At 35.3% G+C, this 17353-nt stretch overlaps 2 protein-coding genes across 3 annotated transcripts in view; both read right to left on the minus strand.

The window, feature by feature from the left end:
• Positions 1 to 17353, minus strand: part of LOC149535315 (glycoside hydrolase family 2 protein) — a 294481-nt gene that overhangs the window by 248688 nt on the left and 28440 nt on the right. Inside the window, exons 1-2 of one of the 2 annotated variants that reach the window (XM_089806687.1) lie at positions 4574 to 4601; positions 3651 to 3890 (exon numbers count right to left, since the gene is read on the minus strand). In XM_089806687.1, the coding sequence (XP_089662813.1) occupies positions 3651 to 3890; positions 4574 to 4586 (253 nt within the window). In that variant the 5' untranslated portion in view covers positions 4587 to 4601. Of the gene's footprint in view, positions 1 to 3650; positions 3891 to 4573; positions 4602 to 17353 lie in introns of those variants that run through there. The other variant, XM_089806686.1, reaches the window with a different exon arrangement.
• Positions 11530 to 12838, minus strand: LOC149535316 (uncharacterized). The gene is made up of 3 exons (XM_089807058.1): positions 12595 to 12838; positions 12359 to 12483; positions 11530 to 12264 (listed from the first exon to the last, which is right to left on the minus strand). The coding sequence occupies exons 1-3, from the start codon at positions 12814 to 12816 to the stop codon at positions 11976 to 11978; spliced, it is 636 nt and encodes a 211-aa protein (XP_089663184.1). The 5' UTR covers positions 12817 to 12838; the 3' UTR covers positions 11530 to 11975.

Below are 17353 nucleotides of genomic sequence, written 5' to 3' on the forward strand. Positions count from 1 at the left end.
ATTATCAGCACATAACCAGCAGCAAGTTACATTAAGTGTTACAAGTCATGATATACGCTTTGCAGGGTTTGTGCAAGGAAGATTGGAGTTGCATGAAGCATTAGATATTTTGTTTGAAGAATGTGGGGAAGAATTTCAAGGATTAAAAGTCGGCTTGCCCTTAAAACTCCTATAACACGAAGAAAATGAGACGAATCAATGAGTGAAGGCCACAAAAATAACTGCAAATGGACATGACTTCTTCCCTATTGGATGTCCAGATCATGAGATGCACCATTGTAGCGATTAATATCATCTGTGAGTCACTAGTCATACTAGGAAATATGACCAGATCAGAGAGGGGTTTTGGATATGTTAAAAATAATTTTGACAAGGTGGAGGTCTATTGGAGTCTGCTAATGACTTAGGGTGAGCAAGGAGATAATGAATAAATGTAGGGGTCACTTGCAAATTGAGAGAGGTTGCTGGGAGTGTTTAATATCATATTAGATGGCACCACAATAATTTCTTATGAAATTGTGGATATCCCTTGTTGTGGTGCGCCATCCAAAACCACTGGTCCCATATTCTCAGCCGTCTCTTTAAAACTCAGCTAAGCAAATATCAACAATTATTAAACCTACATATTAGTTTTATTTTCAAGCTGTTCTTCCTGAAGATTGGCCACCTAATTATTGGCCCTCTATAATATCAAGTGTTTTCACTATTTTGAAGGGTCAAGGGCTATTGCTTATTTCTGATGTTGATAAATGAAATTCCTTATTATTTTTGCAAAGTAAAATTAGAAGTGTTGCAATATGAACAGCATATTTTATATCTGCAAAAGTTAATACAATATTATCAAACAGTCTGCATTATTCTGGAGATACAAATTGTGAATTCCACAGATAATCAGCATATGCAATCTCTTTGACAAAATACTTAGGCATTAAGATAGTTAAAGATTTAAGTTTTGGTCAACATTTCTTGAGACGGACATTACAATATGTGACAATAAATGGAGTCAGATTATAAAGAATCAAAAACTACAAATTTACAATTTCAGATTGTCTTCCTTGGTGGTTCAAAGAATAACATCTCATTCGACAAATGTTGTACCCCTAGAAAAAATGTCATATTGAAGTCTTCCTTGCATGTTTTGTCAAGTTCTTTGTCAATTTAATGCATATAGATGCCAAGTACTATGATATGCCTTTGTTGTTTGCCCTTATCTTGGGTGTGGTTTGTAATTCTAGATTTCTGTTGATCTATCTAAGTCATAAATGATAACAAAGTCAAGGGCTGTGTTCTAAGGCATATATTTGTGTAAGACTTTAAATTGGCCCAAGTGAACATAAAATGGCAAGGTGATCTTCAAGGTACACCTTGCAAGAAGTATGAAAAGTAACTGTTTTTGAATTTCAATAAAATCCTCTAAAGAGCACACCTAGGTTGTCAAAGCCACAATGATAAACATTTTCTGTTGAAAAAGAGACTATAACTCCTAAAGCACATGTTTGTGCAATTACAACCACTATTTAACCAGCAAAGATAGTTAAAAAGAGCACTGATCAAGGTTTCTCCCACTTCTAATGTTTTAACCAAGGTTTTATGTGGTTCCTTTTACGCAAATTTGCCTTTCTCCTCACAAGTTAGTTCTAAGTGAGTGCCTCACAACTCAAGGTCGAGTGTTGAATGACTAACTCCCCCTAAGTGGACACCTGACCTTTCACTAGCAAGTTCAGTCTATCGAGTGCATATTTCACGTGGCTCCTCCTCCCCAGGAACGTGCTCAACAAATCTTTGTCATTAAAGAAAGAAAAACACAAGCATAATGCAATCTATAAAAGCACACATCCCAAAGGAGTTTCATCGTTTATCATTCCAAATAGAAGCACTCTCAGTAAAAGGAAGGTGAACTGTTGACGGAGCAGTTTCAGAGCTAGATAATGCATTGATTACAAAATGCAACAGTTGGTTTCCATCATTATTTTCTTGGCATTATCAGGCACCATCAAGGTTAGCGATTATTTTATACAAGATCTTGATCATGGCTAGAACCTAGGGTGTCAAAGACAGTTTTCTATTTTGCTGAGGATTTTGGATAAGACCTTTTTATCATGCTAGGGTTTTTCTGCACTGAAATTCATTTTCCAGAAGCCTTCTTGTGCTAGGTTTTTAGTATATGGTGCAAATTTGTTGACTGTACCTAAGGTTTTCAATAGTGTTCAAAGGCAGTTTTCAATTATCAAGGTAGAAAAAACAGCAGTTTGTGAAATGATTGAGATAACTAATTAATTACAGAGGAGAGGAATTGTCCCTAAATAAGAGATAACAGAAGATCTTTTCATGCTGGAAACAATCAAGAACTAAAGACAGAATACAAAGATACTAAACAACTTACAGAATAGAAAGTTTCTACAAAACTAACTAAACGAGTTAAATGACCATTATAAGCCAAATATAGCAATACTACTTTATTAGTTTGTGACACCAATCCTCACTCAAATTTTTATCAATAGCATCCCTCATCTTTGTCGTTGATTATTGAACCTACAACAATGGTTTTGAAGAGTACTTTTGGTGACAGCCCTTTGAGGGTGTGAGATACAGTTTTCAGACTCTTTTCAAACCAAAAATAGCTCTGTCAATTTACAAGCAAATAAGGACAGCAAGAGGTTCATTCAGGAATTGTAAGAGGTTCATTTATGCAAGAAAAGCAGCTAAAACAATAGGAAATGTTGATTGGCTGGAATTCCTTCATGAAAATTTACACAACTAATAAAAATGAATTTTCGGCCTTGGCAGATCACCCCACTCAAGTCAATGAGAATCACTTTTGCAATGAAAGTTATTATGATTATTACAAATCAAATATCGAAGCAATGAGACTCATTGCTTTCCAAGGGGGAGTGATTCATCCAAGTTGCATCTTGTCAAGGGCATACGTCTTTCACTATTGGTTAAAATTCACACCACAAAATGCATTGGAGAGATTTGATCATACTTTACAACCACCAAAACTGTTGTTGTAGGCATAAGTAAAGTTTGTACCCAAACAAATTGTTCCAATGGTCCTTGAAAGCACATAACACAAGTGTAGAAAATTCTAAATTTTCATTTTTGTATCGTATCACAATATGTTCTATCCACTTCCAGGAGTAATACTTGTCAAATGGGTGTTCAGATCCTTAAGTATATCATATCCTTGTGCACTCAAGTAGGGCAGCTAGCCTATGCTACCAGCACCATGTTCTGTTCCTGAAACATTAGTTCTCAGTAACACTTCCATAGCAAGAAATATGGAGTAGAAAAAGTATAACAATCTTAAACAGTATATTTATTTAAGAATTTCACACTTCGTAGTTTTATACATATATCTGTGGACCTCAGAATCAAATCCATAACACAAGCTCTATTATTAATTAGTCTGGCCTCCTTATCCTTTCCATTTTTTATGTCTCACTTTCACAAAATCAACAACTAGAAGTCATGTTTGCCAAGGCTAAACAATGGGAGTAAGGACAGGATAAAATGCGCAGGAAGATGCTGTGAGATGTATTAAGAATGAAGACAATAAATATAAAAAGACTTGAAACAAGAAATGATCCAATTGAATTATTAGTGCTAGCAAAGTTATGCTAAAATATTTATTAAGATGCAGTGGTTACCTGGCAAGGTTCCCCATGTAGAGTCGTCAAAGCTGATCTCATAAAACTTCTGAGGGGCTTCTTCAGGATTTGGAGCCAGAAAGAAATTCCAGTAGCCACTCAAAGACATAGCATAAGGTAATTCATTGACCCAAAATGCAGCACAATCAAGAGAAGCTGAGACAGATTCATCTTCCCACACTGCCTGAGTAGCAGCCTCAAAATCAACATTGTTGCGCTCAATCCAAAATCTTAAAGCTCCTGCATTGAACACATTTTTTCACTCTCGCAATGCATAAAAGATGAAGCACTTAAAGATATCACATACTAGTTCCACTGATATTATATAACTTTATCCCATAGAAATTTCCCATAAAGACTGACCTACAAAATTCAATTACAATAATTTTAAGAGCATTTCCAAATCTATAAGCAATTTGCTAAACACAAGCATCTCAACACTATCAATCACAAAACCTATAATTCACATCTAAGTCGCAAAGTTCAAATTCGAGTTCAAATTCGGATCAAGTTTGACATAGTAAAAAAATTGAAAAAAAATCGACATTAAATTCGCCTAATATAAATTTAATTTTTAAAAAATATAATAATATATCCAGTAAAATTCAAAATAGTTTAATATTACAAAACAATATAGATTTGAAACGAAATAAATGATCACTAAATTTTATTTTGAAAAAAATTTACAAAGAATAATTTCTTATTTTTAACTATTAAAAATATATATATATTTTAAATACAGTTTTTTAAATACAAAACACAAAATAATAACACTAAAATATTATTAGTTAAAAACATAATAAAAATATATATTGTAACATTAAAAAATAAAGAAAATACTAAATTTTATTCATTTACAAGCCATATGTTAAAACATACGATTTTTTACCATTTGCAATATAAAAATATAAAATATTGGTCGCCTTCAAAAGACATGGCATGCCCCAAAGAAGATTTTGTGGAGCCTAATATGATAGAAAACAAACACAAATAAACCCCAATGGTATGCGAGTTTCAAGATTTTGGTCATCCTCATCGTGGCAGTCCAAATTGAAATGCTTTAGACAGGGGTTGTCCAAGTTGTGACAGCAGATGCAAGGGCTGGAGATCTCTTATGCCCTACCTGCAGCTGTAAAAATTTGTGTGGACACGTTATTATGAACATATCAAGACTGTAATATCTCATTATTAAGAAGACACATTCAGAACACGGAGAATCTCTTATTTCCTTGCCGCAGCCGTAGACGTTTCCTTTTCAACTAGCGGCAGCCCTAGAAAATTCCTCTTCAGCAGACTATGGCGAACTTGACACAAATTTTAATCAATTTTATTTATTTTTTCCAAATTCACTAAATTTCAAATTTGTAGCCGAAAATTCGGCAAACCTTGTGACACAAGTTCACATTAACAAAGATGGTATTGGAGCATGATTTCGAGCACATAACAAATTATAAAATTTGACACATACTGTTTTGCAATAAACAAGGATTGAATAAATGGGCACTGAGCAAACAAGAGATAACTTATGTACCATCATTGACTGATTACAGAACAATAAAATTCCAACCAACAAAAAAATAATGATTTAGGATATTACCACAACGCTTTTACCATTAAGATTAACTCCTTCAAGAATTACCCGAGCATTGCAGGACCATGGTAAAAGGCACACCGTTGATGTAAATTGTAATAACCCCATCCAATTTCTGAAATGAAAATAATATCAAAAACATTGTATGGTCCAGGCTTGGAATGTTTTTTATCTTAATTGGTTAATAGTGCATCAAGTCAAGGCAAGGATTATCTTACAAAAAACGCCAAGGGCGTACCATAAAACAGTAATAAGTATTATAACTACCCAAGAGGATTAGCTTTATCACTGCCTGAAGGATGATCCAGGAGCTCGATCGTGAAGATTAAATTATCGCCGCCTAAGAGTCTATTGCTTAAACATCGCATTATTGCTGCCTAAGGAGGCGTGGGTGAATTAAATTAATAATGTTATTAGTTACATGGAGGAAGTGCAATTTGGTGTGGGTCATGATTGTTGAGATGCAATTTCTCACATCATTTCTCCTCATTACATATTAAGGGAGAATCGTTCACTAAATAAAAAGTCTTTTAAACACTTCACTTAAAGCACTCAAAGAGCCTCAACACTGCCAAGAAAAGGTGGGATCAACTCACCATTGGCAAGGTCAAGAATGAATGTGCATTGAGCATTAAGCAGAAACGGCATCAAGAAGATATTGCATAAGCATAAGGTCAAAGAATCAGAGACAGCAATCAGACAAAGACAGTTATATTTTTCTCGTGTTCATAACCAGATCACTATGCAAGAGCAATTGCATTTGCAACTCATTTGCTTGTTCATACATTCCCAAATCCAATCCATAAAATATCAGTTCTTAAATATATAAGAAATTTCTATTCTCAGATCAGTCATCATATCAGATTTCTTGTTTGAATCAGAATTCCAGAATTCATAAATCGTTCAACCATAACTTTCTAACTACATTTGTCGCGGTTATTGGCTGAATTAGAACATTGATATAGAAGATATTTATATGATCAATACAGTATGCACCAAGACAGCGTTTATATCATAACCGACATCATACAAGACTTCATCCATCAAATTCAGATTAGAAACAACATTGGAATTATTGCTTGACATTAGAACCTCAGTGATTGGAAATAGACTTGGTACTATTGATATGAAGACATTTGGCAATTGCATTGACTGATGTTTACACTCTCTTCCAAGTCAATTGCATGATCATAAAGATAGATCCAGGACAGTGATCTTACGTAATAAAGATTTGAAATACATACTTTTTAATCACAAGAACTTAGATTCACTGCATACTTAATAGTATATTAAATAGGAAGATTTTATTCTTGAATTGCCACTTTGTACATATCTCATCAATTAAGTCCTCTAAGCCGTTGTAAAGCAAAAAATACATTAGATTTAATATCCCAAACTGGATATTTTCCCAAAACCCTTAACAAAATCTCAAATAATTTTAAACAGTTCATGCAATGTATTTCAGATTTCACCAGCAAAATCCCATTAAATAACTAGATAAAATAAGTCTCAAAATATAGTTGCAATAAATTTCTAGAAGAAATTTATTTTAAAAAAATAATGTTCCATTGAAGTTCTTCAACAAAATGACCGAGAAATCCAATCATCGATACCGTAACTAAAACAAGATTGGATAACAGATGAGATGAACCCGAAATACAATGTGAAACACCTATGCAATGTCTCCATCTGACAATGGGTTTCCGTCCATTGTCCAAGCTTGAGGGTTTTCGTCCTCTCACTTGTTGAAAGCTGAAGCTTTCGAAAATAAGTCTCCAAGAGAGAGTAAAATCCAAATCACAAAACCAAGTATGCTCCCTCTTCATTTTTTAAGCACAAATGGGTAATTCTTCGCATTCCCCTTTCTGTTTCTTTATTGCCTTTTTAAAACAATACTTTCCCCCCACTTAAGAAAATAAAGTGTATAAACAATAAAGAGACATTACAATATGAACTTAAGTTATGAACTCACTTTATAAAAAAACAGTTAAATCTTTTGGCATTAAAATCTCTAATCAGATGGACTCAGATGTGCATGTGTGATAGCTCATCGGGAAAGTCTCGACAAGATGCTTCTAGTCCAACCCTGAAATGCCAAGAATGTTGAGCATGTTGACTTACTAAATATAGTAAGTGTCTAGAACCCCACTAAAACAACTCTAATTGGCCAACAACTGAAACTGTGTAGGCCAAAATTGAACTAATCATAGAGAAAACTCATTAGCCCTCCAGAACAAGGCAAAAAGGGCTAACTGTGCAACGAAAATCATTGTCCTCAAAAAGGGGACATGACAGTCCTCCCTTCCCAAAGATTGCTTGCCCCTAAGCAATTTGCATCTGTACATTGGAACCAAATGCCCGGGTCCCAGATCTACCTCAAAGATGATACTCAATTGAACCGTTGTGCTACACTGGTGTAAATATCTCTAACCCGAGAGTCATAAAACAACTCAACATGAACCCAAACACCAATCAATTGGATATCAAGATTCCAAAACATCTCATGTGTATACTCGATTGGGACAACTCGATCGGGACAACCTATCATGCTCTACTATCGTAAAAGAAAATGCTCTCTACACAATTGAATACCTCACTGCAACTATAACTACACACACCTCTAATACCAAGAGGTGGTGAAGCTCAACAGTGTACCAAACTCCATCAAGGAAGGAATGCAACAAATCACTCCTCTCAATTTCCTGATCCATAACTCATGTGAATGCTCCACCCGGATCCCAAGTGAAGACTTATGTGATGTCCATGAGTCTAACTAATTCCAATAATACTTGCGCCAATAAAGGGGGCAATACCTAACCAACTAACACAATCACCATGCCATCATGTTGGAGATGGTGAAATGGTCCAACAGTACATGTCACAGGGGTAAGCATCTCAATAGAGAGCAACTCAGAAGGCCACCCTATCACACCTCCCTCAACTGTGTGAGGGTATAGACCATACCAACTATCCAAAGCTCACGCACTCGAGGAATCCATCAAAATCAAATTGGGTACAAGATCATTGAACTATTGTCGCTCGCCTCGGATCTCCTCTTCACCAAGCCAAAAGTGGTGAAGCCCATTAGTGATACCCACCCAAGCTAAACTGCTAACTCTATCAATACTCAGGTCCCCAAGAAAATTGTCCTCACATCCATCAGCCATAAGGGGATACGAATTGCTCAAAGAATCTACAACCTCGCAATTGAATCTGACCCCTACAAGACCCCCATGGATGTGTTGACTCTGCAAGTAACCCAATCTATAACAACTTACACCATAATCATCTTGTAACCTTATGTCCCAATGAGATCTTTATGATATAGAAATAACCAACCCTCTCGAATACGTATCGCTACGGTGTTGAACTGACTGGTGTTCTTGTGAGTAATCTCCCATAGTAACCTGAGTCGGGTACTTGCAACCTTTGATCCTGTTGGTTCCCAAAACCGCAGATTGGAATCCTACAAGCCTTGCCTGCTCGATGCTGGGATATCCAACCGGTTAAGGCCAACTTGACGGGATCGATCAATGTGATCCAAATCCCCTGCGCTTTCGGCTCTACAAAACCGAGATGGGTGTACCTGATCCTGGACAACAACCTCAAATCCAAGATGCTTAAAGTAGATCGATTAGAACACGAAGACAATAAAAGTTTTCCAAATGGCAAGAATTAGAGGAAAACTTTAAACTTGGGATTTATGAATTGAGAACAAAAGTAAATGATTGAAATAATGTTTTAAATAAAGAATAAGTATAGAGATGAATATATGAATTCCTCAAAGGCAAGAAATGAAACATTTGCCAGCATAGGGATTATGAATCAAGTGTAAAATACCGGTGCTTAATTAAATGGGCAATAGAGTCAATATTATTAGTTGAAATGTACAACTTTATAAAGTTCAATATATTAAACTATAAACAATTTTTAATAATTTAGACGCGACGGATCAATTATATGAACGCAATTTAAATTAGTCTAAAATGCACTTTAACTCCTGCGGAGACAAATTAGACATAGATACGGAAACAATAAAATATTTCACAATATCTACATTTATCAAATTTAAAATGCAATAATGACCCGGTCCACTTATCCAAATATTAAAATATTTATAGAAAATAATAAAAAATGTTTATAAAGGACACAACTTAATAAAAAATTAAAACTCTAATGCAAATAAATTAAATAAATACTTCTTACAGATTGTGCTGTAAATAAAAATTATATGTAGAGACACTCCTCACAGATGATCAATCTACTACAAATTTCAATCCTGGACTCGCATATAAATTTGCTCCATAATCCAAAACCCAAAAGCTTTGTTCAATTGATCATTTCTCCGCCAAATAAATAATATAATATATCATCGTGCATAAGATAGATAAAAAAATTTAAAAATAAGAATGAATATGAATATTATTTCTTGGTCTCCCTTGCACCCATATTTAGTCGTCTCTTCTAGCCATCTACTTGTCTACGCACTTTTGTATTTAGGTTATTTTTCTTCACTGCTGTCTCACGGCATTTATGAATGCCATCATTGATTTTGACTTTCAACATCTCCTCTAAATCATGAGTTGGAGGATGTGTTTTTAAAAAAATTTAATGGCATCCTTTCTACAGAATCATTTGAGTTATCAATGCATGCTCTAGCCCTCATTTTATGAATCTTTGGGTTTGCATCCCTTTTTCCTGTTTCTAAATCATCATACTCTGCACAATCCTCTGAAATTCCCATGTGATATCAAACTAAGACATCCCTGTCAATGCTTCCACAACGAGTTTGCTTGTGCACTAAAATAATAATCCAGATACTGTTCTTTAATTCCTTCAATTAAGCTTATAATTTGCCAACTACAATAATAATATCTCAGTTCTGTTTGGTTTTGTCTGCTCACAACAGCAGAGCAAAAATGGGGGTTAACCGTATTTGTTACTGTTTCTGTATTTGTATCCGTAGCAGATCAGTATGTATTTGGTGTAGTATAGTGTATCAACAAGAGACCCCTGACTTGCAAAATTAGTGAGTCTTTTTGTGTTCTGAAACCTCTTTATCACTACCGCAGGAATATTTAGGATGTTAATATATTTGAACCCATATACTCATATGTTATTTCTTATGGTACTTCTTGCTCATGGTTATAAATCCTCTGGTATCCTCAGTTTTCAAAATCATTTCACAAATGGAGACCTAAATTTTTAGGCTCCATCAGATCCCATCTTCCAAAGATAGCGGGCCTCCATCCCACAATGTATGATACCAACTCTGGGCCAATCCACACTTGTGCCTCATCAAATCCTCCAAATGTGGATCAAATGAAAAGTGATGAGCACTCCTCACTATATAGTCACAATGAATAACCTCAAGCTTAGTCAATGACTCACCATTCGGTACTACAGACCCACTGAACGTAGATGAAACATGCCCATGTCAATCAATCCTCTGGCTATCATCATTGTCAACCTCCTCAACTCTCACATCTAAATGTTGAGCTAAGGTAGAGCGTACCAAATTTAATTCCTAAATAAGCTCAACAATCTGATTTTTTGCCTCATGAAATGTCACTAAGGCAGCCTCTAGGATCTCCTTAGTATTGATAAGCTCGCGAGAAAGTATGTCCACTTCTTCTTCTTTGGTAATGCTTCGAAATAGGTGTAATGTCCCCATTTTTAGCAGGTTCCCGCAATTGGCCAGGTCAGTTCACCATCACGACCCTCGTGAGCTGATAGTAGGATTTCAGGATCTTAGTTGTGTGGTTATAAGCTTTCTAGCAGCCTATGGTGTGTTTTGGCTCCGTTTGAGGGTCTTAAAATTTATCTTAGTTGTTGATTCGTGACACGAATCCGATTCAAGCACGTGAATCAGATCCGTGGATTTGGGATTTTTTTTCCCCGAATTATGATTCGTGGAGGATTCGTGCATATATATAAAAATATATATGTGTGTGTGTGTGTGTGCATTATATATACTAAAAAATAAGAGAAATATACATAATTCTAAAGAATCTAAACTAAATCATTTCATAGTATGAATCTATGATTCTAGTATGCATCTATGAATCTAGTATACTTGATCAATCATAAATTGATAATTAATCTATTTTCACAATTATAAAGAAAATCGACACATTCACATTGAATTACTAAAAGTGAAAGTTTGTAACATTCAAAATATTATCATTAAACTTAAAGTTTGTAACATGATTTACTCATAAAAGAGTCAAGAGTCAAGACTAAAGTTTTTGATTTAATCATCAAATGGATTTTCAAGAAAATCCGCATCAGAGGGGTACTGATGAGCTGCAAGTGTTGCATCTGTATCAGTAGAGGAACCCAAACCACTAGTAATAGAGGGGATTGTAAACTCATAATCCTCCTCCTCATCATCCACATCAATCAAAGTGGATCTAGCAAGATCCTGGATGATCATATCTAAATCAGGAGTCTCGGGTGCTACATCCTAAAGCTTTTCCGGCCCCTTCTTGTACATCGGATCCTTCCGTGACAACAACTGCAAATTGTTGTGAATGAACACAAGGTCTTCTGATTTTTTTTAAGCCAACCAGTTGTGTTTGACTAAGTGAATAAAGGAGTAAGTACTCCAATTCCGTTCAGCTGCAGAAGAGATGGCAACCTAAAGAGAAATTAAAAATTATCAATACAACAATCAAGATAAATAAATTAAATAATAAATTCAAGGAATTGAGTGTGTTAACCTTAAGCTTAATTTACAAACTTACTTGGGATAGGACCTTTATGGCAAAAGGTTGGAGGTATATAAAGGCTTGCCCGTGAAGGTACCACCATTTGATGGCACCCATCCTGCTTTGGTCTGCTATGGCAATAGGGTGGAAATTCTCACCTGAGATGAACGCAGCAAATTCACTCCTCACAATTGCCCCAATCTTTGGATCTTGGAATATCTTAAATAGTGCCCTCTTATACCCATTTGCAACCTCTGCATCTCTAAATGGTGGCACTCTACCTGGAAGGCGAAGTACATCTGCACTATAGTACCTGAGGATAACAAAAGACAATTGAACACTATCAAATATCAATAGCACGAACATTGGATAAAATAAGCACAAGCATTTGATAAAAACTACAGTACCTTGGGGATAGAGCATTTGCAAGGAGGTGCAAAGGTGTGCTCATCTTGTTGCATCGATGATGAACAATTTTTTCCACCTTCGTATAAAGGGTGTCCTCAAGATCATTCTCCCTCCTATGTATGACCTAGGATATGAGATATGACTAATAATTATAATTAGTGAATATGTCAATTTAAACTTTAGAATCTAGATATCTCTCAAATAAAAAATTGTTGTAAAAGAGCGTAGAACGTACCATTTTTATTTGATCCAACATAGTGTCCATGGAATCATAGATATCTCCAAGGCATGGCTCATCACTGTCAGCAAAGCAAAGCATTGTCATTATTGGATCAGTGATTTCCAATACATAAGTCACATGACCCCACCAATCCTCATCTAGTATCATTCTTCTTACATTTAAGGCCCTTGCTGTATTGGAATTCTTCCAAACACCCCATTGGGGGCTAATGACCATATGTTTCAATGCTTCTTTTACCTTCACAAGTCATTTCAAGACAATTGTGTGAGAGGCAAAGCGGATTTCAGCAACCTAAGAATATGTTAAACTCAAGTTAGTAATAAATTTAAAAATTACCACATGTTAATGTAAACAACAACAAAAATTATGGAATCCAATAATATTCAATTATATATTAAATATACAAATTTACCTTCAATAATTCCAAGTCCAAGAAACTCCTAAAAATTGCTTGTGACATGTGGTGATTTGTCACAAACATTTGAATCTCTTCAGCTTCCTCATATATCTTTTTCACCCAATCTATTTCAGTGCCAATTGCTTTCATCACTAAATTAAGAGAGTGGACGGTGCAAGGTGTCCAAAAGATATGATCATATGTAGACTCTACAATTATCCTTGCAGCCCTGCAAACTTTTGCATTGTCCGTGACCACTTGGACAACATTATCAAGGCACACTGACTCTATGGCATCAATGAGAATACGTGAAATAAATTCTGCATTTTTCACTTGCCCTTCATAATCAACTGCCTTCAAGAACATTGCCCCCTTAGGGCATACAACAATAACATTGATCAATGGATGGTTTCTACAATCTTTCCGCCCATCCGAAATAATAGACACACCTGATTGAACCCAAAAATCTCTTATTGGTTGAAGTTCAGCCTCTACAAATTTCCTCTCATCATGTAATATGGTAGTGCGCAACTTCTCATAACCAGGTGGTTTGTAACCACTAGGTGCTTCATTTATTGCTTGCACCATCTCCCTAAAATAAGGTGATCTCACAAAATTAAATAAAACACCATTTGCAATTAAACAACGTCCAATTTTGTGATCAGCAATGTGTCTCTTTTCATTTTGGAATGCCCTATCTAGTGGGCCTCTCTTGCGAGTGACTGGAGATGGGTCTTCATCTTCATCATTTGTAGTTGGCATAGGCAAAAAAGGATGTGCTCTTGTGTTTGTTTGATTGGATGGTGTTGGTGTATTTGTTCTTTTGGAAGCACCAAATTTTGCTTTTGCAACTACTCTATCAACATCATCTTGCTCTTTTGCTAACACTGCTATTTGTGCAGCTGGTAATCCCTTCTTATCACTACCCTGACACATGTTAATTCCTTCACCCACAGGGCCCAAAAAATGTAATTTCACTCGGGAATAGGAGCTTCTATGTTATATGTTGCAATAATTACATTTCCATATGTATGCCCCACCCCCAAGACATTGTGCGACTCTTGTTTTGTGTCTCCATAAAGGAAACCCATTATCAATTTTGAAGCTTGGTGATGCAGCCCGACCCCCACCCACTGAGCCTTGACTACTCATTGTTTTTTATTGCACTCTAGAAAAAAAAATGAAAGAAAACCATGTTTCACACTTGCACAAAACTTGAAAATTTGGAAAACTAAAAATAAATCAATAATCTATGAAAGAACTCAAGAATATGGTTGAAATGCATACCTTAAACACTTCTTCCAAGGTATTTGGAGTTCCACAACCGATCTCCTTCGAATCCAAGCACTTTACTTCGAACTAGCAAGTATGAGAGAGCAAAATGAGAGAGCAAAATAGAGAGTAAATGAACTTGCATTATGACTTATAGGGTCGTTTTTAGGGTTTAGGCCTTTAGGCAAAAAAAAAATCATTAAAAAACTCGAATGGGCCCACTTTTTTATTTGTTTTCTTGGGCTTTGCTGCGGATTTGCACGGATCCACAAGTGGAGCCTCGAGGGTCTGAGCAAGATCCGTAATCCTGCCTATGGATCTGTCAGGATCCACGGGCCGCAAATCCACAGGCAAGATTATGGATCCTACCCGGATCCACACGCAGATCCAAACCTGGATCGAACTTGAATTTGAATCTAGGGTCGGATGCGCGAATTTGACAACTTAGCAATTTATAGTAAGTCAATCTATTAGTTCCAATGAGCTCAGTTGAGTCAGAGGAGTTGGAGGATGCTCTCAGTTTTTATTTCGAGCTTCCGGTTTGGGCTCTAAGAATCTTGGAGGGAGCGTCTATTTATAGTAAGTCACCCCATCAGGTTCATTCATCGTATTTTACCATCAAGATCACTTTGGTGTTGTCAGTTTTTGATTCTAATGCTTCTTCAGTTGCTTTCGAAAGACGAGTGAATTATTATTATTATTTATCTAAATATGCTGAGGTTGTTATTTTTGTTAGTGTTGTTGGTTGGTCACCTCAGTATCATAGCTCATTGGAACCAGGACGAAAAATTTTAAATCATGGGAACAAGAAACAATGGCCTTACTTGTCAGAATTTGAAGTTATGGTGGAAATGGTCAATTTCGGAGCCAAAAGCAATTAATAAATTACTTTATAATGGCACTTTATTATGTTTTAATGTTGTGTGTGGGAAGCTTCTTAAGTGAAGTTCATTTGGGAAACTCTGTGCCATTTGGAGATTATAAATATGAGCCCATTTGATGAGTAAAGCATCCGATAGATTTTTTTTTTTTTGTTGCTTGCAAAGAGTTTCTGCGTTTGCCAATTTCTTTGCCCTTGATGAAGTATAAGGGTTTGGAATTAAGAAGTGTCTGGTAATTCACAGCTGAGGTATTGCGAATTAATTCCAACAATTGTCTTAATTAAATTATAGTATCTCCCGACTGTTATGTACTGTACTTGGGAATTTCATTGTGGCTGGAGAATTTGTGATTTGGAATGCCATTATTATCTATTGTTTGGTGTGGTTAATGAGGAATGCACTATGGCTGTCGTCCCTGTATTTGGCAGCGATTCCAGATTTTGTGGAAGGCTACAATCAATTATTGGAGTACAACAATCAGGATTTAGAGCACCTGCGATTATAAGCGAGAAGCGTGTATTTTTGAACCTACAAGTAAATTGGATTATTTCTTGAGTGCTGCAATCCATATTTCATCTATTAGAAATCAATTTCTAGGTTCATTATTGCATTCTTGTAAATTTCCAGAAGTCAATTTTTTAATGGGATATTAGTAGCATTGCCATCAATTATAGAATTACTTCTGAATTGTTTAGTGGTGTTCATTTGTCCAAATTGTTAAAGACTTAATCAATTAAAATTATGAGCAGCTGGTTGTGAATCTAAAGTATTATTTATTGAGTGATAATAATTTGCCTGCCAAATGTTTGACAAATATCAAAATGTTGATTAGCAAAAGCAAATTGATGTTTGCTAAGGATATAGCCTGTTGAGGATTCATTACAGTGGTATCAGAACGGTTTCCTGTAATGATCCCTTCTACTAGGTCGAAAATTATATGGTCCTAAAACATAAATAAATACATAAATTAAAGTTAGAGAGAAATTCTATCTTGAATTGGGTTACTCTTAAGAGAAAACACTTAATGCTATTATTATTGGTAGATTTTTATATTTGTTGCCCTTGTAGTAGATCCCATGATGAATGGAAGGTTTATTGCGGCTCGAGTTTGGACACGCTCAGCTTGCGGCTCTCTCAAACGTTAGTCCATATTGGGATTCATTTTGCCCCAACGCGACTGATTTACTCCTCCCCCTGTGCACACTCCCTATCCATCGTGTGACTAATATAAGAGTCATATGATCTTACTAATATTAAATTTATAATTGTACATTTTATTTTAATATTATTAAAGGTCTTATTTATTAACATTCATTATTGCATAGTCGAAACAAATATAATCCCATATATATGTCAAAGGTTTAGATTACATACCTTAGAAGTTACCACCCCACGGTCACACTATATATTTATTATTTCTTAAATCATAACCAAGACGATGTCCGTATGTTTGATAGACATTGGCTTTGGCTCACGACCATTGTACATCCTTGATACGGTGGCTGATGTTACCCTTTGAAGAGGGTACTTACTTTATCACGCAAATTATTTCTTCAAATTCTTTCAAACACGTTCACTGCTATCTTTAACACTTTACAACTTATTTGCAACTGTATTCAAACTCTCGTCCCGATTTGACTGTCCACGTTTATTTATAACATGCCATGGTGATGCGATGCGTCCTTTCGACCCCTTTTCGAGTGTTATGAAATGACGCGGGTTTTTTAATGTCTTAGGTGTGTTTTTCCAAAATTTTATTAATGAAATATGAGAATTGATAATTAAATGTCAACTAATTTTAAATAATGAAGATTTGAGATTGATAGCTAATATCAAATAATTCACCAAATTGAATTTTGATAATTAAATGTCAAATAATTTATCTAATAATAAAATTTTGAGATTAATATTTAATATCAATTACAATTACATATGTTGTCAAATATCACTTACAAATATCAATTACAAGTACATATTAATATCATATATTGAGATTAATAATTTATCAAATATATACATTTTCATATGCAAGTACATAATTTGAAGGTTCATGACATTTCTTGCCAGCCTACAGGAATTAGGCTCAGTTTTATTTTGTTCGATGTTGACTTTGAAGATTTTCAGATCTGATTTCTATAGTGACCAGCACTTTATTTTCTCCAGCTATAGACAGACATAGGACTGGCAGTTCTAGAAGTCAATG

The sequence above is a fragment of the Cupressus sempervirens genome, chromosome 10 (assembly GCF_028749045.1).
Source record: "Cupressus sempervirens isolate cs-2001-9-10 chromosome 10, ASM2874904v1, whole genome shotgun sequence".
NCBI lineage: Eukaryota > Viridiplantae > Streptophyta > Pinopsida > Cupressales > Cupressaceae > Cupressus > Cupressus sempervirens.

Coding starts and splice junctions, on each gene's coding strand:
- LOC149535316 (XM_089807058.1), bottom strand. CDS start 12,816: ATGGTCATTAGCCCCCAATGGGGTGTTTGGAAGAATTCCAATACAGCA. Junction 12,484..12,594: donor TGTTGGATCAAATAAAAATG/GTACGTTCTACG, acceptor CTCATATCCTAG/GTCATACATAGGAGGGAGAA. Junction 12,265..12,358: donor GCAAATGCTCTATCCCCAAG/GTACTGTAGTTT, acceptor TGTTATCCTCAG/GTACTATAGTGCAGATGTAC.